This window comes from Molossus molossus, unplaced genomic scaffold (genome assembly GCF_014108415.1).
Source record: "Molossus molossus isolate mMolMol1 unplaced genomic scaffold, mMolMol1.p scaffold_m16_p_3, whole genome shotgun sequence".
NCBI classification, from domain to species: domain Eukaryota; kingdom Metazoa; phylum Chordata; class Mammalia; order Chiroptera; family Molossidae; genus Molossus; species Molossus molossus.
Window position 1 is genome coordinate 112,738,067 of NW_023425366.1, and position 24,370 is coordinate 112,762,436.

The window sequence follows — 24,370 nt, forward strand, 5'->3', positions numbered from 1 at the left end:
CTTAGTGGGAACCGAACCCGGGTCTCTCTGTACCGCAGGCCGATGCTCTAACCGCTGAGCCAAACCGGCCAGGGCCATACTGTTTTCTATAGTGGCTGCACCAATCTGCATTCCCACCAAGAGCGCATGAGGGTTTCCTTTTCTCTAGATCCTCACCAACACTTGTTGTTTGTTGATTTATTGAAGGTATCCATTCTGGCAGCTGTGAGGTGATATTTCACTGTGGTTCGAATTTGCATCTCTCTGATGATTAGTGGTGCTGAGAATTTTTTCCTTTGTCTGTTGACCATCTGTACGTCCTCTTTGGAGAAAGTGCCTATTCAGGTCCTTTGCCCATTTTTTAATTGGATTGTTTGTCTTCCTGGTGTTGAGTTGTATAATTTATATATATATATATATTAGTAAATTAACCGCTTATCAGATGTATCATTGACAAATATGTTCTCCCATATAGTGGGTTTTCTTTTCATTTTGTTGATGTTTCTTTTGTTGTGCAGAGGCTTTTTAGTTTGATGTGGTCCCATTTGTTTATTCTTTCCTTTGTTTCCCTTGCCCTAGAAAATATATTGGCAAAAATATTGCTATGAGAGATGTCTGAGATTTTACTGTCTATGTTTTCTTCTAGAATTCTTATGCTTTTGTGACTTACTTTTAAATCTTTTATCCATTTTGAATTTATTTTTTTTGTATAGTGTAAGTTGGTAGTCTAGTTTCATTTTTTTTTTCTTTTTGCATGTACCTGTCCATTTTTCACAACATCATTTATTGAAGAGGCTATCCTTACTTCATTGTATGCTCTTGCCTCCTTTGTCAAATATTAATTGACCATAGAGACTTGGGTTTATTTCTGGACTTTCTGTTCTGTTCCACTGGTCAATGTGCCTGTTTTTGTGCCAGTACCAGGCTGTTTTGATTACAGTGGCCTTGTAGAATAGTTTGATATCTGCTATTGTGAACCCACTTCTGGAAATATATTTTAAGAATCCATAAACACCAATCAGAAAGAATATATGCACCCTTCTGTTCATAGCAGCATTCTTTATAATAGCCAAGATCTAGAAATTGCCCAACTGCCTATCAGTAGATGAGTAAATTAAAAAGCTGTGGTATATTTACACAATGGAATACTACACAGCTTAAAAACAAAACAAAACAAGGAACTCTTGCCTTTTGTGACAGCATGGATAGACCTGGATATTACTATGCTAAGCTAAATAAGCCAGACAGAGAAAGAAAAAATAAGTTGATGAACGAAATAGAACGAGAATCATGGATACATAGAACAGACTGACAGAGATCAGAGTGGAGGTGGGTAGGAGGACTGGATGAAAGAAAGTGAAGAGATTAGCCAAAGGACATATGTGCATAACCCATGGACACAGACAACAGTGAGGTGATGGCCAGAGGGAGGGGTGGACAGTGGCTGGATGGAGGTAGGTAAAGGAGGGCAATGGGGGCAATGTAATAGTGTCAACAATAAATAAAAAGTGTTCAAACACTTCACTGTAGGTTTTACACCATTTTATAGGATTGAGTTGGCCATAACAACACTTAGTTCTGGGATTCAAGGCTACTCTGAAAAGTTGTCATTCTTTGTATCTCTCAGATAATCGGTGTTTCCATCAGTAAAAATGGGTTTCTGTGCAGATATTACTGCCACCATTTATTAAATGCTTCCTGTGGGACACAAAGAGCTTTAGATACATGATCTCTCTCAACTCATACATAACTCGATGTGGTCACTATTATTATCCCCATTTTATAAATGAAAAAAAACTAAATAATACAGACAACAAGTTAATTTCCAAGAATGTTAGCTAGGTTTGGAAGCCCCATTTTTCTGATTCTGAAACCCATGCTTTGACCACTAAGTTCTATTATCTTCCTCGGTCAAGTTCTAGGATGTGGGTTATGTCACCCATTGTTGTGGGAGGCAGAGGAGTCAAGTGGGAAAAGCTTGGGAATGTGTTTCCTATATAATTGCAATTCCAAATAATGAAAACAAAAAGCTTAACTATTTCTGAGCATTGACTCTGTCATGGGCTCTGAGCCAAACATGTTATATACACAATTACATTTTTACTTTACCACAACCCTAATCAGTAGACATTATAATTATTTTTGTTTTACAGATGAGAAAATTGAGGACCAGAGAAGTGAATTAATTAGAACACAGTCACCCAGCCACTGCATAACTTGTGGGGGTTATAAACAATATATGTAAAGCATCTAGCGTAGGGCCGGGTACAGAATAGATCAAATTTAATAAATAGAAACTATTATGCAAAGTGCAATATGGACTTTTAAATGATAGTTATTATGGTGGCTTTTTGTGTGTTTTTTGTTTTGTTTTGTATTTTGAGGCTGTCTAGAAGCCTACTGCTGGCATTCTCTTTTCTCAGAGGAGTTGGGCTCAAAGTTTGAGATGAACATACTCCAGAATCATCGTCCCTTTTGTCTTCTCTTTGAGTCCCTCACAAGGAAATGAATGCTGAGACAGATAAGATGAAACAGATCCTCAGCCAGCAGTCAGAAAACTGCCTCTAGTTCTTTTCCATATTTGCTATACTTCCTGGTCCAACTTACTTGAATGAACATTAGTTCATTATTCTGAAAAACTGTAATAATATCCTATTCATCATTTTGTGGCTCTCTGCCATGAAGGTCAAATGAAATGAAATAATAAATAGAATCTTATAACTCCTAAAGGGCTAATCTAAACTCTGGGAATTTTATATTATTATTCATGTAACGACATATATGCCTCTTCTAAGTGTGTTTATTATTTGAAGTTTCCTTTTTCTATTTATCCTCCCCCTGCCCCACTCCATTACAGGTTCTTAGCTAGATAAGCTCTAAAAAGCATATCCATAGGTCACACTTCTTGGAATAAAAATCCAAGAGAGCTAGGGTTATGAAATTAATGATATGCATTAATTGTGCAGAACCTTAAACCAGCAAATGGAATTAAAAATAATTGTCAGGTCTTTGGGTTTATTGATAGAGTTAAAGTAAAGCCAGACTGCTCCTGGAAGAACCTTCTTTGTGCACATAATTATATTAATAGGCAGTTATCAGTTCTGTCTCAAATAGAGAGCAGTAAGTGAAGAACATATCAGTCTTCCTTTAGGAGGTAAAAAGAAAATGCATTTCCTAAGTGTCATTTTTATATACATGCCCTGGGCCTGGAGTATTGATAAAATCAATGCCTTGTTATCCCCTGTTCTGGGATTACAGCCAGTGTCCTACATTCAGGGGTTAACTTCAACCTCATGAGACATGCACTTTGTAGATGGGAGGGAACTAAGCTTGACTGAATACCTACTATGGGCCAGACTTGGGGGTCGGGGGTTCACATAAATGAATCAATGTAACCCTCACAAGAGCCTTGTATATAATAAAACAACTATTATTAGTTGAGAAGTGACCATGTGGCAAACAGGATAAGCACTTATGTTATTTTATAAATTCTCACAACAATCATCTGATATGATTACTCCTATTATGCTGACTTTACAGAGGAGGAAAGTAAGGCCTAGGAAGTAAAATTAGCCAACGTCACACAGAGCTGACATTCAGACTTGGTTTCAGCTGACTCCCAAATCCACACTACACATTATTTTTAGTACATTTTAATTACCAGAAGAGACCAAATAAAGTTGATAGTTGATTACAGGAAGATTATGGTTATGGTGGTCATGTTGGTACATTTATTTTTTTCCGGTGGTTTACTTAATAAATTATTATGCATCTGCTATGTAAGAGGCCCTAGGCTGGGTGTAAGGGATTCTAAGGCCAGCAGAATACAGTCCCTCACCCTCAGTGAGTCAACTAGGGCAGACAGGTGAGCACATGAATACTTGTAATAGTTGATGAGATAAGCAAAGAGGAAGTTACCCGACCAGTTTTTCAGAGTCAGGGTCTGCTTCCCAGAAAAGCTTTCCTTCATGTAGAGTTCTGAAGGTCAAGCAAGTAAAAGGGTGCCAGGCAGAGAGCACGAAAGGGTTTTCTGGGCAAGGTGAGCAGCATGTGCTGAAACCTGGCACTGAGAGGAGCTCCATGTATTCAGAAGCCTGTGATTGGTTCTGTGGGATTAATGAATGAATGTGGATGGGACAGGGGTGGAGTGGGAATGTGGTTGTCACAGATGAGATCAGCATGGATGCAGAGAGGTAAAGGAATGGGCTGAGTTACTTAGACTATGGTCAGGCAATTTCACTTGATTCCAAGGATAGTGAGAAACCATCAAAAGGCCTTAAGGGGGAGAGTGGAATGATTACATATGCAGAGCTATTTAGAGCAATGGCTCAGGCTGCTGCTTGGAGGTTTAGCTGAGAGGAACACTATCTGGTGCAGGGACACTAGTCAGAGGCCCAGATTAGGGTGGTGGTCACAGTTAGGAAGGAAGTGAACAAGGGAAAATATTCAAGTGTTATAACTACCAAGCCTTAGCGATTTATTTAATATATATGGCACTAAATGGAGAGCAATGAATATTCCCAGGGTTGGAGTTTCAATAACTCATATTTGGCATATGAAAGCAAAATTGTGCTTTTTTTAAAAAATGGTTGAAAGTAAGATGATGAGTCCTACTCTAAGCTCATTGAGTATGAGGTTCCTTGGAGGCATTAGAGAGATGCTGATGAAAGACATTCAGGTGAGAGGGCCATCAACATAGAGATGATAAGTGAAGAGTGGACAATAGGAGAGGCGTGGATGTCTGAAGGCAGAAGAGAGGGAAAAAACACATAAAATACACGTAGAGCTTGCATTTGGGCAGAGCTGGAGATGTCAAAGAGGTGGGAAATAGCCTGGAAAGGGCAGGATCATGACAGTCTAGGACAGGGAGACTCAAGGAAGGTTGAGTAGCTTCAATGTCAAATGCAATGCACCTGTTGGATTTAGTGATAAGTAAGTGACTGCTATATTAGCGAGGCCAGTTTTAGAGGAGAGGTTGGTGCAGAAGAGGACTGTGTCCAGAACACAAATACTGTAATGGGATTAGTGTTTGGTTAGAGGATAATTGCCTCTTTCATTATCAATGGAAGGGAGAAAGAAGACATGTGCCGAGGCAGGTAAGTTTGTGGGGTGTGTGGGTTGTCTCTAGACTCTGTGAAATAAGAGACAGATTCATCAGCTGGGAGTGAGGATGGAGCTGGCGAAATTGCAGTCTTGTGGGCAGGTGTGAAGTCTTGAAATAGTTTCTAAGGCATGAGAGATAGCCAATCAGGAAAAGAGAGAAGGATTTTAAGCCAGAGAGGGAGTCTTTATATTTAAAGTGATAATGTGATATTTTTGCCTGTACTCTGTGGTTTACAGGTGAAGAAGTGGTTGGAGTGACTCACAGTTGGGGGGCATAGTGGTGCCAGGTGGGTATGACAGGAGGACAAAGTGGGAGCAGGATAATTGTGAGTACGGCAAAACAAAACAAAAAACTACTGATTTGATAGATGAAGAAGTCTAGGTTGGAACTGGGAGGAAGTGGAGGCATGAATGAGTAGATCATTTGGGGGAAAGTAGAGCCACCTAAGGCCAATGGCAAAAATAATATTAGAGAAGAGACATGAGGATAGCTGAGTGAGAGTGCTATGGATTATCTAAATTTAGAATCACTGAAATTAAGCAATTCTAAGTGAATTTTCCCTCTGTGGGAATGGGTGGCTAAAGTGAACTGGAGGTGCTCCATGAAGAGAAGGTGAAAAAACTGACCTCTAATTTTATCAAAATGTTTAAATGAATATGAACATATTGCTAAAAATAAATTATATCATTATATGAAAAATGGAACAATTCCAAAAGATGTGGGCAGTGATAAATATCAGCCATACATAGATGAAATCACCAATATTGTCCTCAAGTATTTAGTAAATCATTAAGAGATTCCCAAGGCCAATTGCCATTTTGAACTCAAATGCCACCAAGTTTCAATGTGCACATAGGGATTTTACTCTAAGAGCTTCTGTGATCTTATCTCAGAGTTTCCTTTATTCCTCTTTCTTTCTCCTTCCCCATTATACTTTGTGTGTTTCATCCAATTTGGGCAACTTTCTAGTGCAAAAACATGTCTCTTAATCTCAACTTCTGTGCTTTTGTCCATACTATTCATTCAACCCAGAAGTCCCCTTGTAACTGAAACCAAGGTTTGGCTGCCTGCCATCATGAAACCAAAACTCATGAGATAGATGCTGGTAAAAAGGAAAGAGGTTTATTCAACTGCCAATCACCTGAGAAGATGGAGGACTCGTGTTATAAAGCCCATCTCCTCACCTCAGTGCAGGCAGAGGTTTTTATAGGGAGGGAGAGGGAAAGCAGAACAAAGAAATCAAGGAGAGGGGATTGCAAAGGACTCTATGTGCAGGCCAGTACAGTCCATTCTGATAAGGATCTCAGAACTGGTCAAGGGATGGTCTGGTGTACATCATCCTGGTTCTATGGTTGCAGGTCCTCCTGGAGAGGAACTGGGATGAAAGGTCAGAGTCTGTATTTTCTGAAATTAGTCCCTAGGATTATTATACAAACATGCTGTTTATCTGCAAGCTACATATTAGTCAGAGTCAGTATTCACAGAAACAATGTCAAAAGAATGGATGGGTGGGTTACAATTCCCTATTGTTACATCCTTTTTCTATTCTGATTTTTCAACTCCTTTGCCTACTCCTCAACTCCCCTCGTTTGCCACTCCTTTAATAATTTTTCTCCCTCATCAGATTTGCTCTCTCATTTCTGATGTCCTCTGCATTTATTTTACCTTTCCTTCTTTGGCACTTGTGATTTTCTGTTTTATTTTATGATTAATTCTGAGGGCATTTTATTTTATTTTCTCTACTGGCGAGTGGGTCTCTTATAGACAGGGACTTAGATTGGGGTTTGCAAACATTTCATGTAAAGGGCAGCTAGTAAATATTAGTTTTGTATGTCTGCTGTACTGGGTGTATGACAAGTATTCAATTTGTTGTTTTAGTGTAAAAGCAATCATATATAACATAAGAAAATGAGCATGACTGTATTCTAATCAAACTTTATTAATGGACACTGAAATTCAACTCTCATATAATTTTCCTGTGTCACAAAATATTATTTCATCCTTTTCAACCATGTAACATCCATCTTAGCTCGTGGGCTGTACAAAAACAGTTGGCCCTTGGGCTGAAGTTTGCTGACCCCCAGCTTAGAGCCTATTTACTGTTGTATCACCAGTGCTTGAACAGTTTATGGCCCATACTGGGCACTCAGTAAACCACTGTTGAATGAGTTAACCTATAAATCAATGTCATCCAACCCTAAGTAACCAAACACCTGGAATATTGCTTCACTTATTGGTTTTAACAGTCAGAATAATTAGGATTTTGGGGATTATAGCTTAGGCTACAGTTTTTGTGAATCTGATTTTTTTTTTTTTTTTATTTAACTAAGGTGACATAGCTCATAAGCATCACAATTGAACTTGAACTTGGGTCTTCTGACTCCAATTCTAGGATTCTTTTACCCTACTGAGTTTGCTAGTATAATCCAACAGAGAAAACGTCAAATAGTCTGCCCCATTGGTCAAAAAGATTGTCATTTTCTCCCAGCAGCTCTACGGGGCTCTGAAAATTGTTAATTAGTGTCCAAGATAAGGATAATATGTTTGGATGAAATTGGACCAGACAGTAGAGGGTTACTTAGGCTTTCTTTTTGAAATAGCAAGTCTTATCTGGCCCATCCCAAGGGGATCCTTGTCTCCCCCACTGCCTTTCTAATCATATTCTTAACAGTGGGCAAAGCTGTGGTTAAGCTTATTACTGTTTCCTCACCATTAAATCTTCTGCTGGCTTTAGTATTTCAAAGGATCCTCTCGCTGGAATACTTTAGGGCTTAGACAAGCCTGGAGCAAAGTAGTTTGGGGCCAGAGCTGAGCAAAGAAAAACGATTGTGAAAATACCATCTTATCTACAGAGGATTGAGATTCTGATCCATGTGCATTTCATTACAGTGATGGATTTCACCCATGCACAAGGGGTTTGGTTAGCATCTTCCTAATAATCATCAGGGTTTCAGGCACCAGCGCCTGGCTCACTCTTTCATTTGAAAGGAGGAAAATGTCCATCTCAAATATTTAAGCGTATTGTTGTTTTGCCCCAGATATGAAAAAACAAATACCCATCAGAGACCCGACACCAAGTTCCAAACACTTCAACTTCCACAACCCAGTAACTTTTCACGGGTGAAGGGATAAAATGCTTTGCAGCTGATCGATACCCTTGGGTCTTATAACCTTATTTTAAAACTCTGCAGACACTGTCAATGAGGTTAACTTTGAATGCTCAGGGCCCAGATCCAAATGAAGTTGGCAGTTTTATATAACACTGAGTGAAGAAATCTATGGGCTGCTGGCCTATTCCATCCCCCAAGTCAGGTTTGATGCATTGAACTCTCCTGCTTCCTTAGTCTGCAACTTAATTACCTAGAACTTATCTCCTTTCATAAACTGTTAGACAATCAGTCAAAAATTTTGCTACTTTTCAAGGTTTTTATTTTTAAAAGTTGCCCAACAGTAAGAGGAGAAGTCATATTTATATTCATACCCAACCTTGTCATAATTTTCAGACTGGTAGGAATGACTTGATAATCCCAATAAATGCAAGGTGCTCTCAGCTACCAGCCAGCATCAGAGTATGCCTCTCTTGACTGCATCCTAATTCTTACTGGCAACTCTACCGAGGGAACAAGAGCTGCGAAATACCATTCAGGTAAATACTCCCAAAAAGAGCTATTTACTCTGCCAGATTGCAAATGGCATTTCACTTATCTTACAAGTAGAAATGACACCGGTCTTGAAATTTACCCAAAAACGTACATTAGAAGGTCAAAGAGAAACCTTTACAGTATTTCTAAATTGTCTTTGTGAAGGTGTTAAAAATAATAATGGTTATCATTGATATTGTTAAAGAAGACTGACCTTAGGTCAAGTTCTGATCCAATATTATGTCTTTATCCTCCCCACCCCTGACCCCATTTTAGTTTCTGTGCTTGTCCCATTTCCCCCCACACCCCTTCCTGAACTGTTTTTGCAGACCTATATGCATTCTGGTTCTCTTCTCAAAGGCAGTGCCTTTTAAGGAGTTCAACCAAGTTTATGTTTGAGTTTTGATCATAACAGATGCAGCACTATAAACAGACTTGCAGTGTCTTGGCTGACAGCATCTCGAGTCCAACATGATACAAGGGGAAGATGGAATCCTCTCTTCTAAAGCCCCTTACTTAAGGAATAGAGACGACTACAGAGGCGAAGAAAAAGGCTAATCAGCTGTTAGAGACTTAATTACATTCCGCTTGGTTGAAATCCCCAAATTAACTAATTGTCACTTAGTTCACATTTGAGCGGTGGATTTCTCCCCCTGCTCTATTATTCTAGTCGATTTTTGGATGTCAGTGTTAATAGCGGTGCCATTCAACCTCAAGCCTTCGAGGGCTCACGGAGGCTCTGCTGCTAGAGGCATTGTCATGGTGGGATTCACAGTAAACTGAGGAAATGAGACCAGCATACATGAAAGAAAAGTGCAAGATGAACACCTCTGGCTGTGCTTCTCAGAAAAGCGAGATGTGATCCCTCTCCAAAGGAAGGCTCTGCTGAGTGAGATGCAGAGCTCAGGTGCTCCAGTGCCCCAGGCCATCATGGAACATTCCCTCAGCAAAGCCTTCGGGCTCCTGTTCTGCTTAGTATTTCCCAAAGCAAGTCTGATGGCAGCCTTGGGAATATCAAGGACTGGTAAGGGCCCTAGGCTCTGATGTCAGAGAGCCTGAGCTCCGATTCCAGAAGTTCTCACTCTCTGATCTTGGGTAAGCCACTTAAGCTCCCCAGTTCCTGATCAGAAAAGGAAAGGCTATAATGGCCTTTTCCTTTCAGGGGTGTGAGGGTGAAAAGGGAAAATGCATGGTGGGGTGATCACCGTCCCTCAAGAAATGCCAGTTATTATACTTATTAATTATTTAGTACTCATTATTCCTGGAAGAGTGATTGATATGGAAGGTGCACAATGAAGGACTCCCAAGAACATTTTCAAAAAATTAATTAGTAATTATGAAAGAGCTCCTCTTTATGTTCTGCTGAATTTTCAAGTCTCTTGTGTTATACCATTCTAGTATACGCATCACTTTTAAGAGCACACAAAGAACGAAAATAAAACGAAAGAAACAGAACTTTGGAAACAGAGGGACTCTAGAGGACCAAAGATTATAAATGAACTTCTGAAGGAGATGGTGGCTCCTAGTCCCAGAGACTTGCACTTTTAAGCCTGAGGTTGGATGAGCATTGAGCTCTCCTGCTGTTGGCCGAACATCAAGAGGAGAAAGGAAACAAATACGCCAGTTGTTTGTGGAAATAGCAATGATCAAAACATGCCTTCATGAATCACCATCTCAATGCTGGGCTCTAAGATAGCTGAAACTGTTATCTGTAAAGATATTAGATTATCCTGAGAGCAGTTATTATAGGAGGAAAAAAATCAACTGCTCCAATGTGAGCTGTGTAACAATTAGGCAATTCTGAAATTTCAACTGAGAGGAATTTAATTAAGGCTCTAATAGCTGATTAAACTCATTTAGATCTGTTGGCAGTTGCCACTGGTTACATAAGTAACCCAAGAAGAAAGCATTCCATCCTTTCTTATGCTGTGTTTAATCCTGCTGGGACCCATGGGTACAATCTTTTAGGTGCTTCTCAAAATGTGGTCCTTAGACCACCTAGAACAGAATGACCTAGATCCTGGTGGAAACGTCAGGTTCTCAGGCCTCCTCTGAGAGCTACTGATGCAAACACTCCTGAGATCTCGGAGTCTGCCTTCTTAATCAGCCCCCAAGGAGAGGTTCTTATTCATGCCGAAGTTTCATGGTCCCATTTAAGACTGTGCATTCCAAGGTGGCACACATTTGACCTCAGTATCATTTTACCTCAGTATCTGGAAAGTAATTTTTAGTGTCATTTTGCCAGTGCCAGTGGCCATCTGGCCATCTGTGACCCCAGGGCATTGAAGACAAAGTAGGTTTGACCCATACCAGCTTTTCAGAAGTTTTTTAAAAATATGTTTTGTTTTGTTTTTCTTGTTTGTTTGTTTTTTTATCTTCACCCGAGGATATTTTTTCCATTTTTTTTGTTGTTGTTGTTCAGGTAGAGTGAGAGGGAGAGAGAGAGAGAGAGAAACATTGATGTGAAAGGGACACATCGAGTGGCTGCCACCCACACGACCAACCAGGGCCGGGGACAAACTGCAACCAATATACATGCCCTTAGCGGGAACCGAACCCGGGTCTCTCAGACCACAGGCCGATGCTCTAACTGCTGAGCCAAACCGGCCAGGGCTAAAAATATGTTTTTTTTTATTGATTTTAGAGAGAGAGGAAGGGAGATGGGGAGAGTGAGAGGAAGGGAGATGGGGAGAGAGAGAGAGAAACATCTATCACACACCCTGACCACTGGGGATCAAACCCACAGCCGGGGTATATGCAGGACCAGGAATCAAACCAGTGACCTTTTGATATGGGACAACACTCATCCAACTGAGCCACACTGGCCATGGCAGCAGTTTCTTTTTCTTTAAAATAATTTTTTTTCTTTATTGAGTTTAGAGAGAGACGAAGGGAGAGGGAGAGAGAGATAAAAACATCAATGAGAGAGAACATCGATTGGCCGCCTCCTGCATGCCCCCCACTGGGGATCAGGCCCACAACCTGGGCATGTGTCCTGACTGGGAATCGAACCGGCGACCTCTTGGTGCATGGGTCAATGCTCAACCACTGAGCCACACTGGCTGGGCCAGCAGTTTCTTTGTAGAAGAAACTGAATATACCATGAAGGGGAAAACTGGGTTCCAATGAGAAATTTGGTTTCAGAAGACTCAGGCTGTTTTGAATGAAATTTGGCTTGAATGTGGTTTAAAAATAATAATAATAACTAGACTCAACTGCAAAGTACTCCAAATAGAGCATATTTCAACTTAATATCAAGATGTGGTTCATACATCTGTGTTGTTGTTTCCAGATCAATCAAATTGAAATCTGTCTGTTTTCAAGCAGCACCCCAAGACACATAAGTACGCACATGTAAACCTGCTCTCAGCTTGCTTATGTGCTAGATTTGCATGCAGAGGTATGGAATTGATGTTAATCGATGACGCTAGTTAGGCTAAATACAAAGATTACATCATTTTAAATTTCCTTCATGGCCATTTATCTCATGTCCTTCGGAAGACTTTATATTTCAGATGGCGAGAAACTGGCCTCCTGCTTGCCTTGTTTTTCTCCTTAAATCTTCCTGAAGAGTTAATTACTCATTTTCTCCAACTTGGGAGTAAATCACTGCTTATTATCCAAAGTGAGATGTTTCCCAGTGTTATACACACACACAGCATTTGTTTTAAGGCCGGTTTCCACCTTGGTTATGAAATCACCCCCTAAGCTAACTGGGGCCGGTCAAGCTGGAACATAGGCAGTGTGCACTCTGCTTCCATCATCAGTTTTAATACATTTCCTTTACAATTTTTAATTTAGCAATCCCTGTTGTCTTGTCTCCAAGGAGAGGAGCTGAGTAAACAGGTCATTTTCCTCTTTTAACTTTGGATTCCAAGTAAAAAATGATGGTATGCTGCAGTCTGAGTCGAGTTCAATGTAGCAACAAATATTTATTGAACTAGCTTGCGTGTTAACGCTATAGTACATCTGATATGGGTCACATAGTTGTGGAAGCCTGGCTAGGCTGGATAACAAACAGAAGTATAATTCAACGAAACCTGGGTCATCGTCCCCCGCTTCCATACAATTATACAATTGGTCTCCAAGTTCTGTAGACTCTACCGCTTTGAGATCTCGTGAGTCATGCCGGCCTCACCAATGTGGCCCTATGTCAGGCTGGTCCAGATTAACGCAACTGCCTCCTAACCCATCTCTCTGCATTCACAGTTTTTTTTACCCACAAGCCCTTTTTCTGAACTGCATTGGGAAGAAGTATTCTAATACATCAGATTGATGTATCCCTCCCCTGATTAAAAGTCTTCCGTCATCCCCACCCCTGCCCCTTTCCACCCTTCAGTTTTCCGGAGAATAAAGATAGAACATTTAACTAGCCACACCCCAACTCTACGGGTCTGGCTCTTAGATGGAAGCCACTTCCTACAAGAAGCATCTTTGGTTCCTTCCAGAGCAGGAAGCTGCTTCAGTAGCATCCTGTGCTCACCCCAGCACAGTGGTCGTCTCACTGTATTCCCAGTGAGCTTTGACTTCTCTCTATCTACACTGGAAACTGGGGGTGAGGACCAGGCCTGAATTGTTTGCAGTTGTAGCCCCAGATCCTCCTGCAGTGCCTGGCACGAGGTAAAGCACCGGACACATGCGTGTTGAGTGTGTGAATGAGCAAGTGAGAGAATTCAAGGGAAAAAGAAAATCTTCTGGAGGCACAGAAAATGCAAAGTGAAATCCAGGTGGAGAATTAGACTCCATGGGACAAGTCACATTTGAGCTGGACCTGGAAAGAATGGGTAGGGTTTCAATCTGTGGAGAGGATAAAGTGAAGAATTTTGGGAAGAAGAAATAGTGCAGGCAAAGCAGGGAAGTGAGTGTTGTTCAGGGTGTGTGGGTGAGAAGTGAAAACTAGATGCATCATTGTAGCTTAGTAGTGTGTGTGTATGTGTACAAGTGTAAGTTCATGTGTGTGCTAGGTATGTGTGTATATGTAGTTGTGTGTGGGGGGAGTATGAGTGTATATATATTTGTATTGTGAGTTTGGATAGGTATTAGTGTATGTATATAGGTGTGTGTGAATAGGTTTAAGCATAATGTCTAGGTATGTGACATACATACACACATATACATGCATGCACATATATAGGTATACATGTACATAGTGAGTATGTGTAGGTGTGGGGGGGTTTTTGAAGGTGCACATGATTTAGTGTGAGAGTATGTATAGGATGTACAAGAGAGAGAAAAAGACCGAGAAAGTGATAGAGAGATGTGAGGTGTAATGAGGTTAGTTGTAGGGTCCTTTAATATAAAAGGGAGCCTGGATTTGATTTTGTCTGGAAGACTTTGAGTAGAGGTAGATCTGTGATTTTGGTATTTAATACATGTTTTTAGGAGGTGGCTTGGGAGACCAGGAGATCAGTAATGAGATGATTTTAATAGTCTCTTGTAAGCATTTCATGAATAGATCAAATAAGATCAAACACTCATATCTCTTTGAAAGGAGAGCCACGCAAATCTATTAACCTAATTTCTTCCAGCCTCTTGCAGCCTCTGTGACATATCTCTAAATGTATCCAGACACGAAGGGGTAAGTGTCAACTTAAGAGACAGTTTCTGGAGATGAAATTACCTCTGCTCTGAGAAAGTATTGGCTGAACATCTCAAGAAGTAATCACTGCCCTTTCACGAAACACTTCATAGGATCTAAAGAGCAATTCTCTTTCTAAAAGCACTATATTTACATTCTATTAATAAAAATTGATTTAAAAAATCATTACAAAGTTAATTTCTCCTTTGCATATTTCTTTCCTCCATCAGAGGTCAGTCATTTCTCTTTGTCCTCAAAACTTAAGTATACTGGCCGAAAACACTCAAAGGTTTATCACCAAAATACAGTTTGTTTTGACAGTAAAGATTTTTTTCTTCTTTCACACAGTCTATTTGGGTGAATTTGGGACTGTTTTTAAGTACAAAAAAATTTATGATAGAGATAAAAATCATCTGCCCTCACCTTTTTCTTGTGTATAAAATGTTTATAAGAAAATAGTGCTAAGGATGGTGCCTAATACATAAGGACCCAGTGAATGTCAACTTCTATTGTTTTAAGAGCTTAAGTAATGCCAGCATGACTTGATTGCTCTCCTCTCTCTAATTCTTAGCTCCACATTTGATCTCTGATTGGTTCTTCTGTGCCCATGTCTATCTCAATAGTCCCAGTAAAAGTCCCAGGGAAAATTCCCATGAACTCAACTAAGATCATTCCTTCAGGTGCAAGATTCCACAGCTGAAGCACATAAGGACACACTGATCAATCTGCTAGCATTTTCTGACTCATGGCATTTTAAAAAATTCGGACTATATGTTCATTCATTTCCATCAATAACTACCCAGGAAGCTAGGGGGACATAGACATCAATCACTATATATAGAAAATCTCTGCTAGCCTGGCCAGTGTGGCTCAGTGGTTGAGTGTCGACCCATGTACCAAGAGGTCGCTGGTTTGATTCCTAGTCAGAGCAGATGCCCAGTTTGTGGGGCCAATGCCCAGAAGGGGGCAGGCAGGAGATGGCCAATTGATGGTCTCTCCCTCTCTCTTACTCTCTCTCTAAAATCAGTAAAGAAAAAATATTAAAATAATTTTTAAAGATATCTGCTAGACTGAGGAATCATAATCTAATGAGTGAAACAAACAAACACATAGATTGTTGAGGTATACTATTATTAAGTGAATGGAGATTAGATATTTAAATCAAAGTAAGGATTTGTGAAATAAATGACATGATGGCTAGGGTTTTTTTTCAATATAGCACAGGAGACGTGGGCAGGGTATAAGTGAAACAAGACTGACGATGAGTTAGTAATTAATGAAATAAATAATGGGAATATGAAGATTTATTCTATTCTACTTTTGTATGAGTTAAAGTGTTTTCATAATAAAAAAAAAAATGAATTGAGGGAGCAAAAAACCTTCACTTTTGGGCTTGTAATATACAGAAATATGTTCATGATGACTCCCATACATCATGTCCCATTTTGGCTAACAGACTATATTAACTCTTAGGGTAAATTTCACCTCCTTAACAGGACCTACAAGGCTTTGTTCTAGCCCCTGCCTTCTTGGAGTACTCTCTCTTCCTCCACTCCCTCCTATTCCCACCCACTCAGCTTAGATTTGCATTCTGAGTTTACATGTCACTGCCTCTGGGAAGCCTTCTGTGATCTCTTTTCCCTTCTTCCCTTTTGCAGACCCACTTTTTTTCCTTCCTCCTGGTTTGCACGATGTATACTTTTGTCAAATAATCACCCGTGTATGTCTTCCCAGTTAGCATAAAAATTCCATGCAAGTAATTTGTTGTTTTCTCTACACTATCCTTAGTGTCTAACACAGTTCTTGGCACCTAGTAGCCCCTCAGTAAACATGGAGTGAATGAATTTCTGTTAAACCTGTCTATAAACACTGGACTCATTTATAGTCCCTTGAAATAAAGATATAGGAGGGGAAAGTGAAAGATGTCTGTTCTTCTCATCTGGTATATAAAATCCTGCAGTTGGGATATTTGGTGTTTGAAATAGGAGCCTATCAGAGGAGCCTGTCAGACCGAGAGAAGTAGGTAAGAGCTCTTGGATCTAGGGTATTGTTTACATGGCAACTTCAGCTCCTGATCAAGATTTTCTACCCACCCACTCGCTTCCACCCTCATTGGCCAACCCATGGGTGTTTACTTAGACATGCTGGGAAGGGAGAGAGAGGAGATTTAGGGAATTATTGCACTCTGGGAACTCATAAACCTTTGCAACCTCTTTCTCCATGAGTCAGTCTTGGGCTGAAACTTTTGCCTGCCTCCCACTGTGTAGGGTATGTAATGTGGTCAAGGACATCACCACAGATCAGCTACCAACACAGTCTTTGCCTCTATTTATGTGTTCTTGGGACTTTGGGGATTGTCTCTGAAGGAAGAAAGGGTCTTGGAGCTATAACATGATTAGTGCAGATTAATTAATAGAAGCACTAGTAGGAAAACACCTTTGGATTCAGACAGCCCCATGCTATAACTCTGATTCCACCAGTCACTAGCTGTGTGTGTTTGGGCAGGTCACATAACCTCTCTGTGCTTTAGTGTTCTGACTTGTGAAGTTGGAATAATAATCTTTACCATGTAGGATTTTGAGGGATTAAACTAAGCGGTGATATTGGCATATTTCCTGCCTTAGAAGTGTTCAAAAATGACATTGTTACAATTATAGCATCAAATGGTATGGTGGAGATAGGTGCAAAGTTCTAGATTACTAGGGAAGACAGGGATGCCTTTAAAGATTATGTGATACTTGAACTACATCTTAAATGCCTACTACAACAAAAATAAAATAATAACAGCTACCATGTATGCTACATGCTAAGCTCTAAGCTCAATGCTTCTTGTATATTTTTGGCTCATTCAAATCTCACTATAGTCCTGAAAGGTGTATCCTGTTGTTATCCTCATTTTACAGATAGAGAAAGTGAATCTCAGAGAGGTTAAGGCCACTCAGCTAATTAGTGAAGCCAAGATTAACACTTAGCTCTGTTTGACTCCAAAAGCCATTCTTTTACCCACTGAACTACCCAGCCTCTGGGGGGAAAACATGAGGGGAACTGGTATAATATGTCCCAAAAGAAAAACTTGGATATGTCTTTATCTATGCATATTTATTATTGGTTTGATCTTAGACCCACAGCCAACTGACAGTTCCAAGAAGGCAGGAGTCATTCTGTTTGTATCCATCAGCGTTGCCAGGCTGGTGCCAGCTCATAGCTGGTATTGCTGATGTTCAATAAATCCATGTTGAACGAATGAAGAATTTGAGGGGTCAACGTTCTCTCCAGCTTGTGTTACATATCACAGGACAGGTAGATGAACCTGTTTGTTTGACCAAATTATTCTCCTCTTCCTATCTTAAAAAGTAAGGTATCAGTGAAGCTGAACAATTTTTTCAAATTGGCTACACAGGATATTTCTCTACAAGAAGCAAAAATTTTCCAGTTCAAATGATGAGGTCATCTTAGAGAGCACTGACTGCCTTCTCTCCACACACCCTTCACCTCTCCTGGTGCCCAGAGTCTGAATTCTCTTTAAGGGCCTGAGATTCATTTCTGGTGACACCAACCTTCCAGGTGAAGAGGTGAGTGGGTCGTGTCAACACAGACGAGCCTGGATTTGGCACTTAGTGTTTTAGACGAGGCGTTTTCCTTGAGACTGGTATTACAAATAAAGAGCTGACCTGTGGTGTCGAGCAATTACACGTGGGAGAAGGAGGGGGAAAGACGGAGGGGAGAAGAAAGTGCAATGCTGGGGGCAGCTTTCTCCCATGTGCACGTGAACAGTGCCAACAAGCTGTCAAATAAAATTAAGGTTCAAAACATACAGACTTTAATTTGATTTCACTAAGATGCCAACTGCTGCTCAGAGGGAACACATCGATTCTGTTTTGACAGGTCTTGATGTATACTAAGCAGAAGTCTCCACTCTGCTGGATTGAGAAAAGTTCGCCTCATTTGCAACTTTAGTAGAACCATATCTGAGCTTGAAGTGATGCTTCTGTTTCCTCACCTGCTCTGTCCCCCTTGTGTTGTCTCTCCCCCTAATCTGCCCTCCACTTCCTCCTCTCCCTGTTCCTCTTTTTATTTTTATAGTACTTTTATTTTTTATCCTCATGTGAGGACATGTTTGCATTTATCTTCAGGTAGAGTGGGAGGGAGAGAGGAAGGAAAAGAGAGAGAAACATCGACGTGAGAGAGACACATCTACTGGTCACCACCCACATGGCCCCAGCTGGGGCCAGGGACAAACTATAACCAAGGTACGCGCCCTTAGCGGGAACTGCACCCAGGACTCTCTGGTCCGCGGGCTGATGCTCTAATGGCTGAGCCAAACCGGCCAGGGCTTTATAGCACTTTAAAAATAATCTTTCTCCTTTTCATTGTCTCTCTTCTGTGCTTAAAAGGAAAAGCATGTGGCCCTCCTCTGTGCCAGGCACTGTGCTGCATGCTTTTCATAAATTGTCACATTTAATTCCCACAACATCCTGCCCTGGTCAGGTAGCTGAGTTGGTTAGACCATCATCCCCATACGCCAAGATTTCAGGTTCAATCCTCGATCAGGGCACATACAAGAATGAACCAGTGAACACATAAATAAGTGGAACAACAAATCTATGTTTCTCTCTCTCTCTCTCTCTCTCACTCTCTCTCTCTCTCTTTCTCTCTCTCTCATAAATAAAAGTAAATAAAAATCAGTAAATAAAAACTTTAAAAATAATGATTTCCACAACATCCTTATAAAGTAGGTGGAATTGTGCCTATTTACAGATGAGAAACAGACGCTCATAGTGGTTAAGAGCTTGCCTAGGGTTGTACAGCTAATAAGCGGGAGAGTCGGGGATTCAAGGCCAGATCTCTCTGGTTCTAAAAATCCATGCTGTTTCCATGACATCAGTGATCCTGAACTCTGGCAGGACTTGGGAATCACCTAGGGAGCTCTAAAGGCATTATTGCTTAGGCAAAACCCCTATGATCTCATTAGTCTGGGGCAAGTCCATGCCCAATATTCTGCTCACCCTGTCTTCATTTTTCTTAGTATGTAAGCAGATATGTGTATTGATGCAGGTAGCAGAAAAAACCTTAAGATGGGTGTATTCTTCTCCTGTTCCTCTTATGGGGAAATAGTTGCCTTTCTGGAAGGCCATTGTGTAAGAAAGCATAGCCTGTCTTTGTCTTCATGATGCAGGTGGGCAAGTGGGAGAACCAGACCCTGAGCCTGAGGCATGCCGTGTGGCCAAGGTACAAGTCCTTCTCAGACTGTGAGCCGGACGACAACCATCTGAGCATTGTCACCCTAGAGGAGGCCCCCTTTGTCATCGTGGAAGACATAGACCCACTGACCGAGTCGTGTGTGAGGAACACTGTACCGTGTCGGAAATTCATCAAAATCAAGTGAGTTGTGGACGCTGTGGAGTAGAATGTTCCCATTCCTTTAAAATTTCACATATCATCGATAATAATACCAAACTCTATAAAATAATACAGTGTATTATAAAGGATGCCCTGTTGCAATAAGTATGGTATAATAATGGATGTTTTTAAAAGACTTAAACGGGAACTACTCCAGGTGGTTTGCATTATTTAATTTCAACAACAGCAATACAAGGTAAGTGGTCTTGCCATTTTAGACATGACAAAAACGAAGTTATGAAAAAATTAAGAAACACGTTTAAAGCCATTCAGCTAGCAAAGGAAGAGGCAGGACTCAAACGCTGGTCCTTGTTCTTAGCCATGATGCGGAATCAACCCTCTCTTTCATTCTGTCCTTAAACAATTAACTTATTTGTCTTTTTCTGGCGACCCCGTCCCCCAACCCCACACCTTCCCCTTCCTTCCATCTCTTCTATATTTCCTAGATCCAAACTTTCCAAAACTTTTCTCCATTTGGGGGTCAACATATACCTTACAAACGACTTTCTGATGTGATCAAGGCCTGAGTTCCTGGCAGTTTCCTAGCTCGGCAATAGCAAGCAAGCAAGCAAGCATCTATGTCATTGCCTCTTTTATTACAATTAAAGAAAGAATTGATTGTTTTTATCAGAGCCTCTGGTGAAGGCTTCTCCCTAACATATAAACCTTTTGGAGAAGTGTAAGACTTCATAGCCAAGTCCAAGGCCCCGATTATAGTCTTTGCTAATGCAAACACAAACAAAAATACCACCCTTGTAGGGGATTCACCAAAGGAAAAGGCCTATTGTTGGATGGAAAGCTCCTTTTTTTCTGAATATTTTCTGATTGCTCCCTTTCACCTGGCTAATTCTTGCTTGTCTTTAAGCCTTAACTACTCCATCCCCAAGTTGGACTGGTTCTCCCTACTTCCGCAGTATTCTGAATATGTCTCTGTGTCTTAGTCAGTTCAGGCTGCTATAACAAATTGTCATAGACCATGTGACCTGAAAACAGTCATGTATTTCTCACAGGTCTGGGGGCTGGAGACCCACGACCAAGGTGCTGGCAGATTTAGTGTCTGATGGGGGCCCTCTGCTTAGTGTCCTTTCCTACGTGGCAGAGCGAGAGGAAGCACGCTCTCATGTCTCTTCTTATAAAGACACTAAATCCATTTATGAGAGCCCCACCTTCATGACCAAATTACCTTCAAGGTCCCCTCCTCCCAATACCATCACATTTGGGAATTAGGTTTCAACATATGAATTTGACTGGACACTAACATCCGGTCCCTACCACTCTATCTCTCTCTTTGTCACCATTTTTGTGGCTTATAGTTTGTCTGTATTTCCCCTTGGATTTTTAGCTGCCTAAATATAGGGAATATGACTTATAAATCTTGGTACCCCCAGTGACAAGCACAGAACATGACATACTGATATTGATGATGCTTGAACAGATGAGTAAAATGATACTTTCCTTGCACATTCCAAATTCCAACCTAGGTTATTATACAAGATGCAAATCCCCAGAGCTCAGCTCTTGGGATAAAAATAATTTTTTAAAAATATGATGGCTAAATATATTTTGAAGGCACATTTTGGTTTGGAGAAAAATTTGTTATCAATATGCAGCCACTTTAGAGTTGGAATTCTGAGTAGATTATTCAACAAATAATGATCAGCCTTTTTGGACTTGTCAGCCTCTTTGGAGTTGAAATTTTGAATGAATTGATCAATAAATAAATACATATTAAGCACAGTTTATGAGTAAGGCAAAGTTCTGGGCACAGGGGATACATCAATGAACAGGGAAGACAAAAGACAAAAATCTTGAAGTCATGGAGCCTACACAGGTGGAAAAAAAAACCTCACCCAATAAGGGACCAGGGTGGCTCGATGTTGATGTTATGATAAACCTTGTGAAGGATGCTAAAGCAGGTGATGTGATAAGAGGGTATCTTAAGGTACCTGGGCTCCTTTCTTTAGTTCACATAGGTAAGAATTAAGGTGACAAATAAAGGATGAGAAGGAGCCAAACACAGGAAGAACTGGGGGAAGTGCCTTCCAGGAAGAGGGAACAGCAGGTGCAAAGGCCCTGAGGCAGGAAAGAGATTGACGAGTTTGGGAAACAGATGGAAGTGATGAGCAGGGGAAACACTGGGTGGGTGTTCTCTGAGCAGAACTTAGTCAGATGAAGAAAGTGGAGTGGCTGGCATGAAGCAAAGAATGTAAGCTCAGTGGGGCACTTCCCTTTTGATAACACTGCCTTTTCTATTTCAATATGGCCGATAAGTAGGACCTCTTATACTTCACAATTAATAATAGGGTTTAAAGTTTTAAAATCAGAAGCCTTGGAACTGAAAACAATAGGTCACCAAGTCCTGAGTCACACTTGTATAGAGAAAATGAACCCCCAAATAAATTACTCTCTTTGAAAGAATTGACTTTGAAGAATATAAATATAAGATGAACACGTTGAAATTCACATTTTTTGTTCCTGTGAGAGGTGATGGCTTGCAGATTTTCTTTTCCCACTTGGGCACATAAAGAAGTTCACTGTGTATCTAAGTGGTGTTAGTCTTTATTTTACCCAAGAGCAAAGAAAATTACTAGGATCCACTAATCCCAACATTAACACAAAAGGGATCAATTGAATTTCTTAAAGGTAATGTCTTTGAAGCAGGCCAATTGCTTCCAAAAAGGATTCCCATTAGATAACATGATTGTATTTGCTTTCTTGATGATGTTCTCCCAGAGAAAACCCTTTGTCTCTCTCTTCTGGTAAATGGTGGGGTCTTGAGGGCATACGTAAATCTTCTAAAAACCACATGTAACAGGGAATGAGCTGAGAAATCAAACTTTTCTTCTAGCCTACTACTTGAATGTTAAGACTTGAAATTTGTTAAAGAAAAATGATCTGGCCTTCTATGTAGAGAGAAATGGCCATACTCTCAATGAATCCCCCAAACTGTTAAATCGTTGGTGAGAAGAGAGGACATATAATTTTAAGTGCTTATGTGAGAAGTGCTTCCGATATTTCATTTTACCTCCTCAACTATCCTGCAAGGCAAGGATCAGCCTTCTCAACTTACAAATGAGCAAACTGGGGCTGTTGAACAGGGAGACTCAATTGAGTGCTCGTGGTTGTTAGCAGCAGACCCAGGCTCTGAAAGCAGCGCTGTCTCCCTGGCATGGCCATGCTTGTATCCACTGGCCACACTGGGAAACTGTAGGACCAAAGAATTGAATTTCTTGGATCCTCTTTTCTATATTTGTTTGTATGAGTCACCCTTTATTTTGGGCGATGGGAGAGAGCTAAGTGAGAGTACATGGGCACCGTTTCTCAGACATCTTTTTAGTTAAGTCACCCCCCCACACACACACACACACACACTCACACACAGAGTCTATGATAGGAACCAACTCCATGTTCCCCATTCCAAGTTGGTTGTGTTTCCATAACTCCCATGGTAAATTCAACTATTGCATTTGCTACATGTCTTCTTCATCCTGTGTCCCCAGGACCTAGTTCTCTCCATCTTGCACTGAGTTGGTACTGAGTGGGTATTTGTTGAGTGAAGATGCATTAATAACTTGGTATCTAGAAATAACTTAGTATCGCGGGACATGGGAGGATAATTAACTAATATACTAATTGAGGTGCCCAGTGAAGCCAAAGAATCATATAGGTCATTATATGCCTGTAACCTGGGCATTTGTCACTCTTGTTCAAACTCTTCCAGGAATCTTGACTAGGGGAAGGAAAAAACTATTTTAAAAGAAGCCAAGCAGCAGAGAGTGGGGGAGACACAAATGGGAAGACGTGGAGAAGCGGCATCGATGCACAGCCTATAGAGGCTGAGAAGAAAGAGAATTTGACTGTGACACATTTTTCAGAGTCACAGATACCATGAAAGAAATCATAGTTGGACATGCCATTAATTTAATATACTTATAGCAGTTGTAATTCCAGCCTGACCCCTTCTGCTCTGGGAAATTGGAGGGGATAGGGACGGTACTTGCTTCCTGTTACGCTGTGGAGTTGAGTCCACCAATGATCCTATGTAAATGTATACAGATGTGGCCTCTCATGACCCCTAAGCTGAGGGTGGCAGGGTCAGAGGAGGTTCTCCAGATTCTGGGCTAGAAATAAAGTCTCCATGGTGGTCCTGGCTGTCAGAAGCAAGTTTGTTGAGCGGAGATTAGGGACAGGATAGGAAGGAAGCAATGGTGAAGACAGCGATTCAGAATAGATGGTCTGTGATCCTGAGATAAGGAAAACATTGAAATAAATATTTCATTTTGCAACCCACTTTTATTACTCAAAGTTATATTATCAAATCTATTTATATTCATGGGTCTAGATATAAATCTACATCAATTGTGCTTGATGTTTGTGTGTATCCAATTATATATGTAGTATGTACTCTACAGATTGGGGGGGGTATTAAAAATATGAAAAGGAAAAACAGACATTTCTCACCATTCAAAAATAGCTATGCCTCATACTTCATTGTTTTTCCATTCAGATGTTTTCTAAGCTCATCTTTTTTTATATAGCTATGATCATTCTATATGTATTACTATGTAACCTACTTGTTCATTTGATTTGGAAACGTAGGTATTTTCTTATTATGATGTAGGATTTCGGTAAACAACATTTCAGTGCTTAGTTCAATGTGCAGAGGTG

General features: G+C 40.5%; 1 protein-coding gene across 2 annotated transcripts in view; it reads left to right on the forward strand.

The window, feature by feature from the left end:
• The window catches only part of GRIN2A (glutamate ionotropic receptor NMDA type subunit 2A), a 385,539-nt gene that overhangs the window by 286,947 nt on the left and 74,222 nt on the right, over positions 1-24,370 (forward strand). For both annotated transcript variants that reach the window (XM_036279357.1, XM_036279358.1), the window contains one exon: positions 19,479-19,684. In XM_036279357.1, coding sequence (XP_036135250.1) covers positions 19,479-19,684 — 206 coding nt within the window. The remainder of the gene's footprint in view (positions 1-19,478; positions 19,685-24,370) is intronic.